General features: G+C 42.0%; 1 protein-coding gene across 1 annotated transcript; it reads right to left on the bottom strand.

Moving 5' to 3' along the window:
- Nucleotides 1–1,847: 1,847 nt before the first annotated feature.
- LOC120315686 (acyl-coenzyme A synthetase ACSM5, mitochondrial-like) lies at nt 1,848–14,843 on the bottom strand. Its single transcript, XM_039360453.1, has 14 exons — nt 14,691–14,843; nt 12,266–12,489; nt 11,297–11,507; nt 10,087–10,294; nt 9,215–9,358; nt 8,361–8,517; nt 7,972–8,051; nt 7,192–7,315; nt 5,897–5,977; nt 4,841–4,942; nt 4,387–4,514; nt 4,205–4,304; nt 3,227–3,346; nt 1,848–1,977 (listed from the first exon to the last, which is right to left on the bottom strand). Exons 2-14 carry the CDS (start codon nt 12,449–12,451, stop codon nt 1,867–1,869), a joined length of 1,752 nt encoding a protein of 583 aa, XP_039216387.1. The 5' UTR covers nt 12,452–12,489; nt 14,691–14,843; the 3' UTR covers nt 1,848–1,866.
- Between the last annotated feature and the right edge of the window lie 2,233 nt (nt 14,844–17,076).

Raw genomic sequence — 17,076 nt, 5'->3', positions numbered from 1 at the left:
CTTTAATAACTGATATGCTTGTAAAATATTATCCCAAAATTGACTTTGAATTCCTTCTTTGAAAGGAGGAAACTATGAACTCTGGCCTAAAAATAAGCATAGCAAACAACACACATGGAGTTCAGTTATCTTGATTTTTTTTCCTTAGTCCAATCCCCTACATTCAAGGATCAGATGTCTTGGGAATTTGAGGTTGTCCCATTAATCCTGGACAACTATCTTTCTTTGAAGCTTGATTTCTCCTACTCAACAATGTAATTAAGTCTTTGGGAAACTTGGACCGCAGTCTTTCCTCAAATCTTTCCCTCCTGCCCCTTCAGTGCTTTTCCCAATGGCTACTGACAGAACACTGAATTACACAATGATCTTAATCCAGCCGCTTCAAGGTCATGTCTTCCATACCACGGATAACCTGGATGGGCTGGCAAGATTGCTCAGATCTTTATTACAGCTTCTTCTGACATGAGCGTAGCCAATCTTGCAGACAAGACAATAAAGAAAGGGTAGGAATGATGAAAGATAGGATGGAAGGTATACAAGCATCGGTTGGTTGCTCAAACAATATGCTTAGTAGGAGTAATAGCAACTGCTTAATTTTTTAGAAAATGTGCTAAATATTTACTTAGTTCTAGAGCTGCATTTCAACCTGTTCATTTATTCAACTTTGACATGCTATGGCCAAAAGCCTCATGGCTGTCTGCATAAGTATTGAATTATACTAAAACAAGCCATTAAAAATCAGAGGGGAAAAAAAGAAAAATAAAGTTAAAACTAGCATATAACTCAATACAGTGAAATTAACCTAAACAAAACATGTGGATGATGATATTCATGATTCAAAAACAATGGAACAGGAGATAAAGTCGATAGGAGAAATTCATGATGAATGCAATTATTATGTCGGTCACAAAGCCAGCCAGATGTTTAGACTGAGTTTGACACTGGGTTATTGATAAAAATTCATTTCAAATGTGGAAACCTAGACCTTTGTTGAGCTGGGCTCGTTCCTAATACTTGTCCAACTTGTTGCATCATCTCCAGGTTCTCCAAGAACGTTCATTTTGAATGTGTATGCTACAGTTTGGGATATCCAGCTTGGTGTTCTTAATCAAGGCAGTTTCATTGTTTATTTTTTTATTAGCTATTAGCCCTTCGGTCATCAAACTATTCAGGAAATAGATTTCACATTAGAAAAAAAGAGTGCCCAAAATGAATGTAGGTAGTCCTCAACTTACAACCTCAACGGAGACCAAACTTTCTCTGGCTAAGTGAGACATTTGTTATCTGAGCTTTGCCCCATTTTGCGACTTTTTTTGCCACAGTTGTTAAATGAATCACGGCAGTTGTTAAGCTAGTAACACAGTTGTGATGTGAATCTGGCTTCTCCGTTGACTTGGCTTGTCACAAGGTCACAAAAGGGGATCACATGACCCCGGGGAACATGGCGACTGTCGTAAATATGAACCAGTTGCCCAGCATCTGAATTTTGATCACATGACCCCAGGGATGCTGCAACGGTCATAAGTATGAAAAATGGTCATAAGTCACTTTTTTGGGGTGCCGTTGTAACTTTGAACGGTCACTACACAAACTGTTGTAAGTTGAGGACTACACGTAATTAAACCCATGACTGAAAGATGATGGTCTCAATTACTGCTGTTCTTCTCTGTCATGAAAATCAATCAATCAATCAATCATATCATATCTTTCCATATCAACCCGTAATTATAAGAACAACTCATTCTTTTGAGTGCCACCCACCAGGGACCCCCAAATTTGACTCAAAACCTTCTAGCATGGAATCAATTGGCTTGGAATAATAGAATGAATGAAAACGGGACAGCACAGAATGGGGAAAAAAATATTTTATTTGGGACGGTCGAGCTGACGCTTGACTTGGTTCCATTCTTGTTTCCGCAAGATACTCCGCTGAATTTTTCCAGCTGCTGTTTTGGGAAGCTCTTGGACAAATTCTATCTGTTTGGGAGAAATTAAAAAAGAAACATCTTTCTTTTTTTGCCCCTTCGAGGCAGCCCTGAACTATTTTGGAGGGAGAGGGCACATGGAAATCCCAGGACTTTTGGCCAGGCGAGGAAATAAAATTTAATAAAATAAAATATAAAATAAAGAAGGCAAAGGGAAATTGCTTTGGCAACACTGCCAAGAATCAGCCTACATTTCAGTCCCCATTAATCATCACACAACTTGATTGCGTGTTTGCTTACCAATTCAGACATATGGCTATATTGCAAGAGCAATCATTCTCTTATAGAGAAAAGCTTATAAATCAGGTCCTCAAATCCCATAATTTACATGCTGGACCAACCTATAAATTTATATAATCCTATGCTGCAAGAGCATCCACAGGATATAGTTTTAAAAAAAAAGCCAGGATAGTGTGCCACAACAGTGCAACACAACAATGTGAATCGCCTTGGCTTCAGTTGCACCATTGTGGTCCACCATCTTGACTTTTTCGACCGTATGTAAAGGGCAGAAAGAATAATCTGAAGGAACAGGAGAAAGAGCTACAAATAAGGCAAGATAAAAGAAGGCAGAGTCCAGGACAGACGTGTAATTTGAGAAAGCACCTCAAACGGAATGGATGGGGAAAAAAAATGATGGAGCTTGCAGAGATAGCAAAATTAACTGTTCTAATCAAAGAAAAGAGTGTATCTATGTTTTTTTTTCCTATTTGGAAACCACTTCCAGACTTTGTGCTTGAGACAGAAAAAAAAAGTGAAACTTTAATGTTGAGTTTAGCTGATTAAATGAGCTGTTGTTATATAAATACACTAAAAAGTTGAGTCTGTAGTGTTAGTATATATTTTACTTCACCAAAAAATGTTGGAAGCCAATGCTTTTTTTCCCCTCCTTCTCTCTTGCTCCTCAATATTCTTCCCCCCCTTTCATTTCCCCATTTTCCTATTACCTTTATTTTCATTTTCATTTTATATGTGATAATCTTAATACATAATTTACAGGTGGTCCCCAATTTACAATGAAGCAACAGAGATTTGGGGCTCAAAGTCAAGGACTACTGGAATAAAAGTGGAATTGGTAGGTGTGACTCGCTTCCTAGTCTGATCTACCTTGAAGGTAGACACCTCACCTATGCTGCATTTTCCAAAGCCACCAAACATCAATTCATCAATCCAGAGGTAAATAGCCCTCAATTATTCCTCCTTCCATCATTCTCTTCTGCAACTTCCCCACTTAGACTTGCCTTCCTGGGATATTTATATGGAGCTGTAGATTTTTTCACGTGGTCCTGGAGTTCTTGGATTAACGCCTCTGGATTGTGGGACAGAAAAGCTGGAGACAAGATGATGAACGCTTTGACTACCTGTATGGGCACAAACACACCTGGGAGTGAACGCCTTGAGAAACAGGTTATAAAGCTGGTCCATGAATTATCTCAATCGTGGTTCAGATTAGCCAATGCAGGTGGGTGCACAATTCAAGCCTGCTCTTGTAGACTTTCCAAGACATTTATTTTCTACCGTGCCTATTTTCTATTTTTCCCCCCAAGAGCTGACTTCTGTCCATTCAGCCTGTACACTGTTCTTTCTTGCCGTCCTTTCTCTCGTACTGGTTGAGAAACAGTTCCTGGGGAATGGCTAGTTACAGGTAGTGTTCAATTTACATTCATTTGTTCACATTACAGGGTACTTCTTTGTATGTGTAATATGATTTGTTGAGCTCTTCATGCTCTTGTTGGCTTGCAAACATGTTGTTGCCCAACCGGATGCCATAACATTATCAGGGGGAGTGAGTGATGCTACCTAGTCAGGTTTCCTACAGTAGTTGAGCTGATGATATTACTTAGTTGGGTAATGAAATGTCTGCAAGAAAGCCACAAAGGTCAGAGGGCACCAACAAACCCTCAGCCTTCTTCCTCTTCTTCCTCCACTCTGCAAACTCCTCTCCCTTCTAGTACCAATGATATTACTTAGCTGGGTCATGAAACATCTGCAAGAAAACAATCAAGCTCAGAGAGCACCAAGGACCCCACAATCCTCCTCCTCCTCCTCCTCTCTGCAACCCCACTCACTTCTAGCACTGATGCTGTTACCTAGTTGGGTCATAAAATGTGTGGAAGAAAACCCCCAAGTTCAGAGAGCACCAAGGACCTCACAGCTCCACCCTGAGCTACAAATATTCTCTTCTGGGGGATAATTTGTGGTATTTGGGCCTAGCTTACCTCTCCTCTAATAGGATCCGGACTGCTGACAACAGCTGATTCGACCACTGCTGGGTGTTCGATCAAAGCGCTCTCCACTTCAAAAGGACCAATGCGGTACCTAAGACAGAAGTTGTGGTTTTGAACTCTTCTGCAAGCGGTAAAGGAAAGAAACCGACTTAGGTCTGGAGAAGGAAGCCTACCCTGAAGAATTGATGATGTCATCTGCCCGGCCAACAAACCAAAAATAGTCTTCTTCATCTTTGACTGCTCTGTCTCCAGTGATATAAAAATCCCCACGTTCAGTGTCTGCCGTTTTCTCAGGTGCATCCTGTAAAGAACCAAGCATGACACTAGTACACTATAAAGCGGTATGAACACGTCACGTGATCTGGATGCCATCTCTCTGTTGATGCAACCTAGGACTGCGCTGGCTTTTTTGGGCAGCTGCAGCTCACAGCTGGCTCAGACTTAAGTGGTGGTTCACTAGGGCTCCAAGATCCCTCTCACGGTTACTGCTGTTGAGCCAGGCACCACCTATTCCATACCTGTGCATTTAGTTTTTCTTGCCTAAGTCCAGTATAAGCTATAAAACCTGGAATAAATGTATAGTAATCCCATTTATTGATGTGTATGTTTAAAAAAAATCATACTTACTGAGTACCTCAAGAAAAGACAAAATGGTCGTTTGGGTTTGATTCTGATGGCCAAATTTCCTTCCTTCCCAGGGGGCTGAATATTTCCCTCATCATCAACAACCTTCAGAAATAAAAGCAAAGAGTCCCTTGGGTGAGCTGGGCAGTGTAGAAATATGGTAAATAAATAAAGTATTGCTCTGATTGCATTTATTGTTAGAGGTCTTCTAGTCGAGGGGTCTTCGAACTTGGCCCTTTTATGACTTGTGGACTTCAACTCCCAGAATTCCTCAGCCAGGCATGCTGACTGAGGAATTCTGGGAGTTGAAGTCCACAAGTCATGAAGGGGCCATAGTTGCCCCAGGCTGGCTGAGGAATTCTGGGAGTTGAAGTCCGCAAGCCATGAAGGGGCCATAGTTGCCCCAGGCTGGCTGAGGAATTCTGGGAGTTGAAGTCCGCAAGCCATGAAGGGGCCATAGTTCCCCCACACTGGCTGAGGAATTCTGGGAGTTGAAGTCCACAAGTCATGAAGGGGCCATAGTTCCCCCATGCTGGCTGAGGAATTCTGGGAGTTAAAGTACACAAGTCATGAAGGGACCATATTTCCCTCACACTGGCTGAGGAATTCTGGGAGTTGAAGCCCACAAGTCATAAAAGGGCCAGGTTTGAAGACCCCTGTCCTAGTCTAATTCCCTTCCCAAGTCAAGAGTCCTTATACCATCCCAGTCAAATGACCAATCGCCATTTGTGACCTTCCCAGATGGCTTCTGACAAGCAAACTCAACGAGGGAAACCAGACTCACTTAATGACATGATTCAACAGCTGCAGCAATTTGCTTAACAACAACTTTTGGGGGGGGGAAAGGTAGCAAAATCGGGCGCCATTCACTTAAACAACCGCCTTGCTTTGGTCCCAATAGTGGTGTTAAGTCAAGGACTACCTGTACAGTGCATTATTTTTCTTTTAGAGGTGACCAGCAAAAGGAAAGCCATCAAGAGGATGACATCAATGACCCCAACATAAAAACAGCCTTTAAAAATTTGTATTGTACCGAATAGGAAAATTGGTCCTTCTTACCTGGACATCATAGGGTGAAGATGCTTTCCCCAATGAGCCTGGCTTAATTTTCATTCCTTGGACATTAGCACAGATTGTTACCTGCAAGGAGGAGGAGGATGGAACACAAGGCGTCAGGACCCATGTTCAGAATGAGGGGATGGGATCAGACCCAACTTTGAAGGAAATTAAAATGAATATACAGTCGAGTCCTTAGTGCTCTTTGAGGTTGGCTTGCAGACATTTCATCACCTGACTAGCTGACCTCATTCGTTCTAGAGAGCTTGCCCTGGGAAGTATTGGTGGGGAGACATTATTATTCTATTATTCTATTATTATTCTATGAATAGAAATAATTCATAAACTGTTCAAAAGAGACAATAAAAAAAAACAAGAAACAAAAAGAAGGTCCCAAGAAGAAAATACAACCTCTTTAGCAATCACTATCTAGATAAGCAGGGATTAACACCAGACAAACTATGAATAATAATAGTAGTAGTAGTAGTAGTAGCAGTAGTAGTAGTAATAATAATAAAAAATAATAATAAAGTTGGAAGGTACCTTGGAGGTCATTTAGTCCAACCCCCTGCTCAGGCAGGAAACCCTATACCATTTCAGACAAATGGCTATCCAGTCTCTTCTTCAAAACTTCCAGTGTCAGAGCATTCATAGCTTCTGGAGGCAGGTCGTTCCACTGGTTAATTGTTCTAACTGTCAGGAAGTTTCTCCTTATATTCTAGGTTGCTTCTCTCCTTGGTTAGTTTTCATCCATTGTTCTTGTCTTTGCCTTCAGGCACTTTGGAGAATAGCTTGACTCTTTCTTCTTTGGGGCAGCCCCTGAGATATTAGAAGACTGCTGTCATGTCCCCCCTCGTCCTTCTCTTCATTAAACTAGACATCTCCAATTCCAGCAGCCGTTCTTGATATGTTTTAGCCTCCAGTCCCCTGATCATCTTTGTTGCTCTTCTCTGTACTCTTTCCAGAGTCTCAACATCTTTTTTACATCGTGGTGACCAAAACTGGATGCAGTATTCCAAGTGTGGCCTTACCAAGGCATTGTAAAGTGGTATTAACACTTCACGTGATCTTGATTCTATCCCTCTGTTAATCTAGTAGAAAACAATAGCCTAATTATGGAACTACTTTCCCCAGCAACATTGACAGGACAAGATGCTGTATATAAACAGACCACGCTCCCTAGCACTAATCATGTTACCTAGTTGGGTAATGAAACGTCTGAAAGCGAACAACCAAGCTTATAAAGCACGAAAGTTTCACAGTGGAACTCCAGAAATTCTCTATCGAAATGAATATACCGTTTCAGTTTGTCCGTATGCTTCATGGATATCCAACCCAGTCTGAACCTTCCACTGCTCAAACACTTCCGGATTGAGTGGTTCTCCACCAGTCACACAGTGCTTCAAGCTCCTGAATTTATAGCTTGAAAAGAAACAAGAGTCAATAAATAATTCACTTTTTCCTCAGCCAGTTGATTTTGCATACGTTTGGAAGGAAATGTGACTTTTGCTGCCAAAGGAGCCAATTATTAATCTCCATCCCGCTGCTCCATCACCAAGAATGGAGCTCAACCTGAAGATTTACATTTATTTGAGGTCATCGTAGCAGCTCAGGATAGAGTAAATATTGCCTGTTTATCTGGCTTTGAAATCCCAGGTGAGAGGGTCCAAAGAATGGAACCCTTAAATTCACACCTCCTTCCTAATGCAAGACATAGTCACTATATGGGCTACACCTTCAGTTGTGCAGGAAGGCAATCTTAGGAAATTATCTTACCCCAATTTTAAAAGGGCCATCCTTCCAAATTGAGCATTCCTGAGAAAATAAGGACTGTCCCATGCAAGTTCATAGTAATAGCAACAAAGCAAAGAAACAAACAAACAAAACCTAGACAATTCCATTAAATTTCTAGACCAGGCGTAGGCAACCTTGGCTCTTGTATGACCCGTGGACTTCAACTCCCAGAATTCTGGGAGTTGAAGTCCACGAGTCATAAAAGAGCCAAGGTTGCCTACCCCTAGTCTAGACTTTCAATTTTCATGTTGTCCTCATTTTTCAAGTTTTGTGACAAAAGGTACCTGGTGGCATTATGCTGAACCAACATCCTGTATGCAGTAGGAGCCGTACAGAAAGTTGTTATCGGATACTTTACCAGAGTCTAGAATGGAGGGAAGGCATATGCAATCAACATGAAGAAAATGAATATGCAATCAAGGTAATACGCAATCAGACTTGACCTGGGGTTTCCCTAAGAGGGAAAGACTCAGCCTGAAGTTTAAGACAGGCAGGGCTGCACTCATACAACATGCTAAATCCGAAAGTCAAGTTTAGGAACAGTTGTTGCATCTGCCTAAAATTCTACACTCAATAGTGTTGGCCTGTAGGGTCCTTGGTGCTCTCTGAGCTTGGCTGTTTTCTTGCAGACGTTTCATTACCAAACTAGGTGCCATCATTAGTGCATCCTTACATTTAATATGACTGTAGGTTCAAACTGGGGGAGACGATGCACAAAGACACAAGACCCATGGATCCATGGGGCGAATAAGTTGCTCCAAGCAGTCTTTACCCATCCTGGATCTGAAGTATTCCAGAAAACAGTTGAAGGAGACAGGTTCATCCAGTGCCTGTTCAAAAAAAAATAACGTACAAGTAGTCCTTGAATTATGAGCACTTCGGGACCAGAATGTTCATTGTTCAGCAAGTGAGACACACCCAAAGTTTTGATCTTTTTTTGACATAGTTGTTATGGGAATCACGTGCTTCCTCATTGACTCTGCTTGTTGGAAGCTGGCTGGGAAGGTTGCCAATGAAAATCACGTGACCTGGGATGCGAACAACCATGGTAAATACATACCGGTTGCCAAGCGTCCGAATTTTGATCACGTGACTATGAGGATGCTCCGAGGGTCATAAGTGGGAAGACTGGTGGTAAGACCCTTTATTTCAGTGCCATTGCAACTTGGAATAGTTGCTAAGCAAATGGTTGTAATCTGAAGGTTACTTGTTACTTGGCACTCTCCCAGTTCATCGTTAAGCAGAGCAACTGTGCAATTCAAGCCTTGTTATGGAATCATAATGTGGATAATCAATAATGCTGTAAGCCGCTCAGAGTCGCCTTGTAGTGAGATGGGCAGCAATCAAGTTAAGTTAAATCAAGTTATGTCATGTCACATCAAGTGAAGAAGTGAAGTGAAGTGAAGTCAAGTCAAGTCAAGTGTCAAGTCAAGTCAAGTCAAGTCATGTCATGTCAGGTCAGGTCAGGTCATGTCATAACTAAATAAATAAATAATCCAGGACTTCAAAAGCATGCCATGATACTACCTGCCACTGCATGCAAATCCAATGCCATAACTACAGTGGGAATGTTCCACCATTTTGGGAGACCCAGTGCTTCCGCTTGTAAAGTAGATCAGCATTAACTCTTCACTTCTCAACTTTACACAATCATGGTCACCAGAGGCTGCTCTGGAAAACAAGCAGATTATTATTGTTGATATGTAATTAGACTGGAAAGGGACATTTTGGGGTGGGTGACTGGGAAGGGTCTTTCATAATTGGGATTTATATAGATCACGAATGGAATTTTGGGAAGTTTCTGCATGTCTGGAAGGCAACATCTGTAACTCTTCCAAGAAATTCAGAGCATCTTAGTCAAGTATGCAATGCAGCTATATTTACAACCAGAACTTAAGGAATGTGGGACAGCTGATTGTTAAAAGAACCAACCTTGGTTCCTATTTATTTATTTAATTTATATCCCACCTTTATAATTGTTATAAGCAACTCAAGGTGGCGAAAACCTATCTAATACTCTTTTCCCCTCCTATTTTCATCACCACATTTGCAAGACTGGTTGGGCTGAGAGAGAATGACTTGTCCAAGTCACCCAGCTAGTATTCATGCCTAAGGGAGGATTAGAACTCATGTCTCCTGATGATTGGCCCAAAGTCACCCATTTGGCTTTCATGTCTAAGGCAAGACTAGAACTCACCATATCCAGGGGACTGGCCCAAGATCACCCAGCTGGCTTTCTTGGCTAAGGCTAAACTTGAACTCCTGATCTGCCGCTCACTAGCCTGGCGCCTTAACCATTACACCATTCTTATATTGCCCAATTTTAAAAAAACCCTCATAAAATAATATTCCAGCCCAGAAGATGGTGATGTAGTTCTGACTTTTATTGGAATACGTACTGCAATAAGTCCCTGAAGTTCAGCCAGCCCTCTCGGCTTATATTGGACACAACAAGCTTGGTTTTCAGAAGCTTGCAGTCAGCCGTAATTGAATCCACTGCAAGCACAGACTGATCGGCTACCACAATGCCTTTGGCTCTGGAAGCTTGAATTCTATAGGAAATGTCTTTAGCTGTTAACTGAGGTGTTCCAGGAATAAAAATAATCCCTAGGGGGAAAAAGCAGGGAAGAAAGTGCTTCAGAGAAGAGCAGCTAAGATGATCGAAGGCCTGGAGACTAAAACATACGAAGAACGGTTGCAGGACTTGGGCTTGGCTAATCTAAAGAAAAGAAGAAATAGGGGAGACATGATAGCAGTATTTCAGTATCTGAGGGACTGCCACAAGGCAGAGGGGGTCAGGTTGTTCTCCAAAACACCAGAGGGAATGACAAGAAACAACGGTTGGAAACTGATCAAAGAGAGAACCAACCTGGAATTAAGGAGAAACTTCCTGACAATGAAGACAATTAACCAGTGGAACCGCTTTGCCTTCAGAAATCGTGGGTGCTCCATCACTGGAGATTTTTAAGAAGAGGCTAGACAGTCATTTGTCTGAAAAGGTATAGGTTCTCCTGCTTGAGCAGGGGGCTGGACTAGAAGACCTCCAAGGTCCCTTCCAGCTCTATTCTACTCTGATCAGAGAAACCAACATGAAGGGTCCATTCCATGGATAAAGTGAAGCTAGTGTAGGGTTCTTCTATTGTAGGGGCCAGTGACAGTTGATGGATTTTCCAACCTGGCCACATTGGCCAAGGATAATAAGAGTTTGGTCTATCGTATCTAGAGGACTGGGCCTTTCTCAGGTTGGAAAATGATGATTAAAACAAAAAAAAAATCCTTCATTGCTAAGTTCATGAGGTGAAATTGAGCCTCTCAGTGTCACTCAGCCTACCCTACCCTACAGAATCTTTGGGAGATGGACAGGTAAGGACATTCACTGGCACTCTTAGGAAGAGTGTCCACTGGTCACTTCTTAGGAATGTCCACCGGCACTCTTCCTAAGAGTGCTGCACACTGGGACATCCCTTAGGAAAGTCCACTGCCACTCTTGGGAAGAGTGCCCATTGGCATTCTTAGGAACAATGTCCACTGAGACACCTCTTAGGAAAGTCCACTGTCACTCTTGGGAAGCACAGGCAGAGGGTTGTCTTCCTTATAACATTGACTAACCTGTTCGCATACAAGCCAGAACGAGTAGCCACCACTCTGGAATACGAGGCAGAACGATCATAACTTTGTCCCCTCTTTGGAAGCCACAAGGACCGGTGAGGACATTGGCAGCTTTTCGGGACAAGAAAGCCAGCTCCTTGAAGCTCCACTTCACCTCTTCGTCCTGGCTGCTGACCCACCAGAAGGCTGGGTTGTGGGCTCTCTTTCCATCCTAGTGGGCAACTCAAGAAGTTAACATTCAAGAAGGGATAGGTGAAACCTGTCCTAATCCAAACAAGATCTCATGGTCAACTGCAAAAGAAAAGAAAAGGCAACCTGGAAGCAGAGAAACAGGCACATCCTTCCCTCTCAAAGGTTGCATGCTTCCAGTAATAACTGTGTGGGAAGAATCCAGAGAAAGAAAGATTTTGGGAAATATTAAAAAGGCAGAATATATTTCCCCAAAAGATTTTAGAAGCAGAAACCAACCCCCCTCCCCCGCCTTCCCAGTCTCTCTGCCCCAAACAGAAACCAGGTCTGCAGAAATGCAGATGTGATAATCTTGTCAGAAAGATTGGAGTCAGGAAGCTGATGGGATTAGAAAGATAAAGATCCCTAGAATCAACAATCCCTCACACCAAAAAAGTCCAACTGTCATCAGCCACAGGGAAGCAGTATATGACCTTTTTGGACACAATAGGATTAACTCACCACCATCAGAATACCAGAAAGACACACTCAGAACAGCTCCAGACAAAAGCCCAAGAAGGTATAAAAACCCACCGCTCCCTACTACATGTGGTCAGTTTTTCCCAGAGCCATCTTTCTATCCGGCTCTCCTCTTCAATAAACTACAACCTTCTTTCTAAAGCAGTCTCCACGTTGTTTATTCCCGGCTTGGACTGGACCCTAGTGAAGATTTTTCTTTTAACAACTTCATACCCTACCTAGCTGTGGTCCTTTCCCCCCAAAAGAAGCGCAAAATGTTACCTTTTCTTCTTGGGCCCATTTGTCCACTACGTCGCTTGCGAAGTTGAAGTACTCGGGCATCTCTTGTTCGCCCCGATTAACAGCTTCATAATATGAGGGGATCAACGAAGCTAAGCACCTCTTTGCTTGTTGAAGGAACACCCAAGGAGACCGCAGATGGCCAAAGCACTTGACTAGGACTTTCATGACACCAGCTTGGGATCAGCAATCAGTGGTTTGACTTCCTGCAAAAACAGGAGAGGGGAAGGAAACGAAAGGAAGGTGATGAAGGGATGGAGAAGCGAAGGCAATAACCCTGAGATTTTTTTTTATCAAGCTAAAGGAACAGCTGAGGAATTCTGGGAATTGAAGTCCACAAGTCATAAAAGGGCCAAGTTTGAAGACCCCTGTAATAGAGCAAAGATACTGTATGGCTCTCCAACATATTGACTTATTGCTTGTCTGAAAAATGATCCTGACAAAGGGTATAAAAAAACCAATTTCATGGTCTACACCTCACCATACACAAAATAGCTTATTTTGCTATCAGTGCCCGATCTTGGCCACTTATAGGTTGAGACTGGTATCTCTGAAGGCTGATGCCTACTCATACATTTTGCCCAACAGACTTGGTCAAAATTTAAGAGATGTGGATTTCAGCTCCCAGAATTCCCCAGCCAGCATGGAATTCTGGGAGTTGAAGTCCCCTCATCCGAATGCTGAGGCTGAGAAACACTGCCCTACTGGAACAGGGAAAGAGACAGTTATCAGATCTGATCTACCTTATAGGACACACACACTTGAGCTGGGAACCAACATGAAGGCTCCAGCAGTTTGGGATCTGAGACCATTCCTTAAAAAACAAAAAAGCAATTTTGCCATTTCTGCTTTCTTAAAGTGGGAAGCAGATGCCAATTGTAGCATACACCCCCCCCAATGCATCCTAGTTAAAATACAAAAGGGAAAAATAAACTCCCCAGAAATAGAAATGTACACTTAGAAAGTTAGCCTGCTTTGAATTCAGAGTAATGGTTGAAAAGTCAAGCTATTTCCTAAAGTCACCACTAGATGGCGCTTTGCCACACAGGACGGTACTAAACTGGTGGGAACCATTTTTCCCCCTCTCTTTTGTCTGAATTTTTTTTCTATTTATTCCTTTAAGATTAGGAAAACCAGCTGTCCCTTGAAGGATCTGGAAGAACAAAGGAACAAGAAGTCTTTGAATGACGGGTGAAGTGCAAGAATGACGGGTGAATGACGGGTGAAATGCAAGAACTGTTACGCATAGGGATACTTTACGCATATTAGGGAAAGTTTCAGTTTGGTTCCCATCTCCAGGTTGTTTAAAAAAAAAATACTCCGAAATACTGTGGAGATGCTTTCCATCTTCCTAGGAAGGACCTTTTTTTTTTTTTTAGAGCGCATTTCCTTGCTTACTTAATCTCCCACTTCTACATTACTTTGCATCTTTTCGCAACTATTTCTGCAATTCCAGAAACGTTCAGCTCCACGTACAAAATTTGGACACAAAATTCACACGCACCTTTATCCTGCCTCCCATTGGCTCTTACAGGGAGTCCTTGACTGACCACCTTTCGTTTAGCAACCGTTCAAAGTTACAACGGCCTTGAAAAAAGTGACTGATGACCGTTTTTCACACTTACGACCGTTGCAGCTTCCTTATGGTCACGTGATCAAAATTCAGACCCTTGGCAATTGGCATGTACCTACGACGGTTTGCTGTGTCCCGTGATCCCCTTTTGCGAGCTGACGAGCGAAGTCAATGGGGAAAGCCAGATTTACTTAACCACCATGTCACTAACTTAAAAACCGTAGTGATTCCCTTAACAACTGTGGCAAAAGAGATTGTAAAGTAGGGCAAAGCTCACTTAACAGGTGTCTCACTTAACGGCAGAAATTTTGGGCTTCCTTGTGGCCGTTAAGTCGAGGACTCCTTGTACTCAGTTGCATAAACAGAGCTGGCTTCTGACATTTCTTTCCAAGGAGCAGACAGCGTTGTCGTGGGTGGGTTGCATTTCTCTGTCGGTGGTCTTAACTCATTTGCCAAAATAGCCCCCCAAAATCTAGGATGATTATAACACTGGACGTGTTCATTTACGGCAGGATCGCTGAATTAAGGAAAAGTGGATTTCTGTTGCTGTTAAAGAGGACCTTCCCACCAGCTTCTAGATCTTATTATATGGAGATACCAGGAACTGAATTTGGAGCCCTTTCTGCTTGAAAAACACAGATTATCTCTGAATTCTAGTCCCCCCCTTTTTTAAAGGAAGTTTGAGGGGGGAAAAATCCAGATATTATATTAATCCACTTATGCTTGCGAATGTTCGTGATTTGAGGGCAAAGAGGAAGTTGGCAGGACCTCCGGGCTTCGTTTTGAAGAACAGCCTAGATTTACCGCAAATCTAGAACGCTGTCTTGAACTTACCAACTTCCAGTCTTCTAGAAGGGGAAGGGAAGATTTGGCTGAGTGGACTTCTCGCAGTAGCTGCCCGAGGTGTCAAGTTGTGCTCTGTTCATCCTGATCTGTGTCTCAGGGATGGAGCTTTTTAAAGGGGAAAATAGGAAAGACTGAACTGACCATCAAGTGAATGGGGCCAGAGTGATGGGACAAAGTCCTGTTTGTCTTCAGAGCAATGACCGAGGTGGAATTGACTGTTTCCTCTACCTTATCTGCTGAGGACACAGATAAGAGTTGAATGAGAGGAAGAGAAAGGGAAAGAAGAAGGCAAGGAGAAGAAGGAGGAAGGGGCAAGGAGAGGAAGAAGGAGGAAGGAGGAAGAGGCAAGGAGAGGAGGAGGAGGAGGAGGAGGAGGAGGAAGAAGAAGAAGAAGAAGAAGAAGAAGAAGAAGAAGAAGAAGAAGAAGAAGAAGAAGAAGAAGAAGAAGAAGAAGAAGAAGAAGAAGAAGAAGAAGAAGAAGAAATAATCTTATATCACCTTATACGTGACACATTGGGGGCAACCTTCAATCCCAACACTTCATGTCACTTTCAAGCTTTCCTCTCCAGAATATTCCATAATTACACTGCTAAAAATCAACTTGTTCCCTTCTGCCCTTGTCTGAATAATATAGCATTGGGGTGGGGTGGGGAATCAATTTAGCAGTCAAAGCCGAGGACTTCAGCCAGAAACTTGCAATTCTCAATGACTCAGTTTTAACATCTCTGGTCCTCTTTTTCAAGTCTCTCTAGTAGACTAACTTCCTTTTTATTTTATTGTCCCAATCCTCTGTTTCCTAGAGACAACACCCCCATTGACACATCTCGTTTAATCCCTGAACGTTTCACTTGCCGATTTCAAAACTTGGTGAAAACTTCGGTCGGGCAAGTCTTGGTTTGCTGCAGGAATGAAAATTGAATTCTTTCCTCTACATGGGAAGAATTTTTCAAAGGAGATAATTAAATGTGAAAAGGAGGTTTGGGATATTATTTTTAAGCGGTTGGTGACCGAGTCCGGCCAAAGGATGATTAATGGCGAGCTCCCAATAATTAGAATGAAATTCAATGATTCATAGATAGGGCACTGATCAACGTGAGAAGATTAAAAATCTCCCATTTATCAACCTTTTCTCAGAAAAGTCGCATTGGGGAAACAACGGTGTCCCCATTTAACAGTGAAGAGGTTAACATTCAAGCTCCTTTGAAGATCCATGGACATCTTGAATGGGGCTTTCAGAAATTGCTACAGTCCTGTCCCTACTCAGTTAGACCGAGGGAAAAACAACGAACAGTCCTGCATTTACGACCTCAAGTGAGCCCAAAGCTTCTGCCATTAAGCAAAACAATATCTCACTTAGCGAAAGAAACATTGGATTCCATTGTGGTCGTAAGTTGTGAGGACTACCTGCACACTTTTTTTTTTAAAGAAAGATTCACCAAATAAGAATAGTGTTTGTGTGAAGAAGTTGAGATAAGGGAAACTTTTGGTCACCTAAACATCAAATCCTTGGAAATCATAAATAATAGCGTTACTTTGAATATTGATGGGAAACTAAAGCCTGAAAAAAAAACCTAAAACAATAACAGGACATTGGTTGTATAAAAGGATTAAGTGCAAACGCAATGAAGATACGTATAAGCTAAAAATGATGGATAACTGTAACAAAGATCTTTTTATTTACTTGATAACAATAAGAATTGTACCAGCCCAATATGAGATAACAGACATTAATGGAAAAAGAGAGGAAATATTTAATGTTGTAACGTGAGAGTTATACTAAAGATTTATGTACATGATTGAACTATTGATTAACCCAGTCATCACGTTGCTTTTTAAATATCCAATTGTAAAATGAGAAAATCAATAAAATATTATATATATATAAAAAAGAATAGTGTGTGTGTGGGGGGGGGAGAGATCAGCGCCCACCACTTGAAAGACAGAGCAACCTGAAGCATGAACCTCTAGAGCCAAATAATTCCATTCAATACTATGTTTTCATAATTAAAATGCGTCTCAGGTTTATATCCCCTGCCAGTCCCCGTACGCGCCTTATATTCAAAGACATCTCCCTTCATTTAATCTCCTTAAGCAAGCCCTGTGGGTATACATATGGATGTACGTACATACCCAGATGCTACAAAGCTAGCAATTATTTCTTGCCTTTAGGGGGCGTGAAAAAGCACAGCTGACTCAGTTCTCTGCTCTTTTCTTTCTTTTTGGATGGAAGGGTTTTGTTCTTATTGATTGCTTTGAGTATATTCTCAGTTTCTAAATACCGTATTTTCTGGCGTATTAGACGGCTCGGCGTATAAGATGACCCCCAACTTCGGAGCCGATTTCAATGCTTAGAAAGTCATCTTATACGCCGGAA

This window comes from Crotalus tigris, unplaced genomic scaffold (assembly GCF_016545835.1).
Source record: "Crotalus tigris isolate CLP2741 ecotype Arizona unplaced genomic scaffold, ASM1654583v1 scf7180000019173.45859301935:6455823, whole genome shotgun sequence".
NCBI classification, from domain to species: domain Eukaryota; kingdom Metazoa; phylum Chordata; class Lepidosauria; order Squamata; family Viperidae; genus Crotalus; species Crotalus tigris.
Note: the sequence above shows the minus strand (reverse complement) of the source record. Positions and strands in the feature narration are given on the sequence as shown.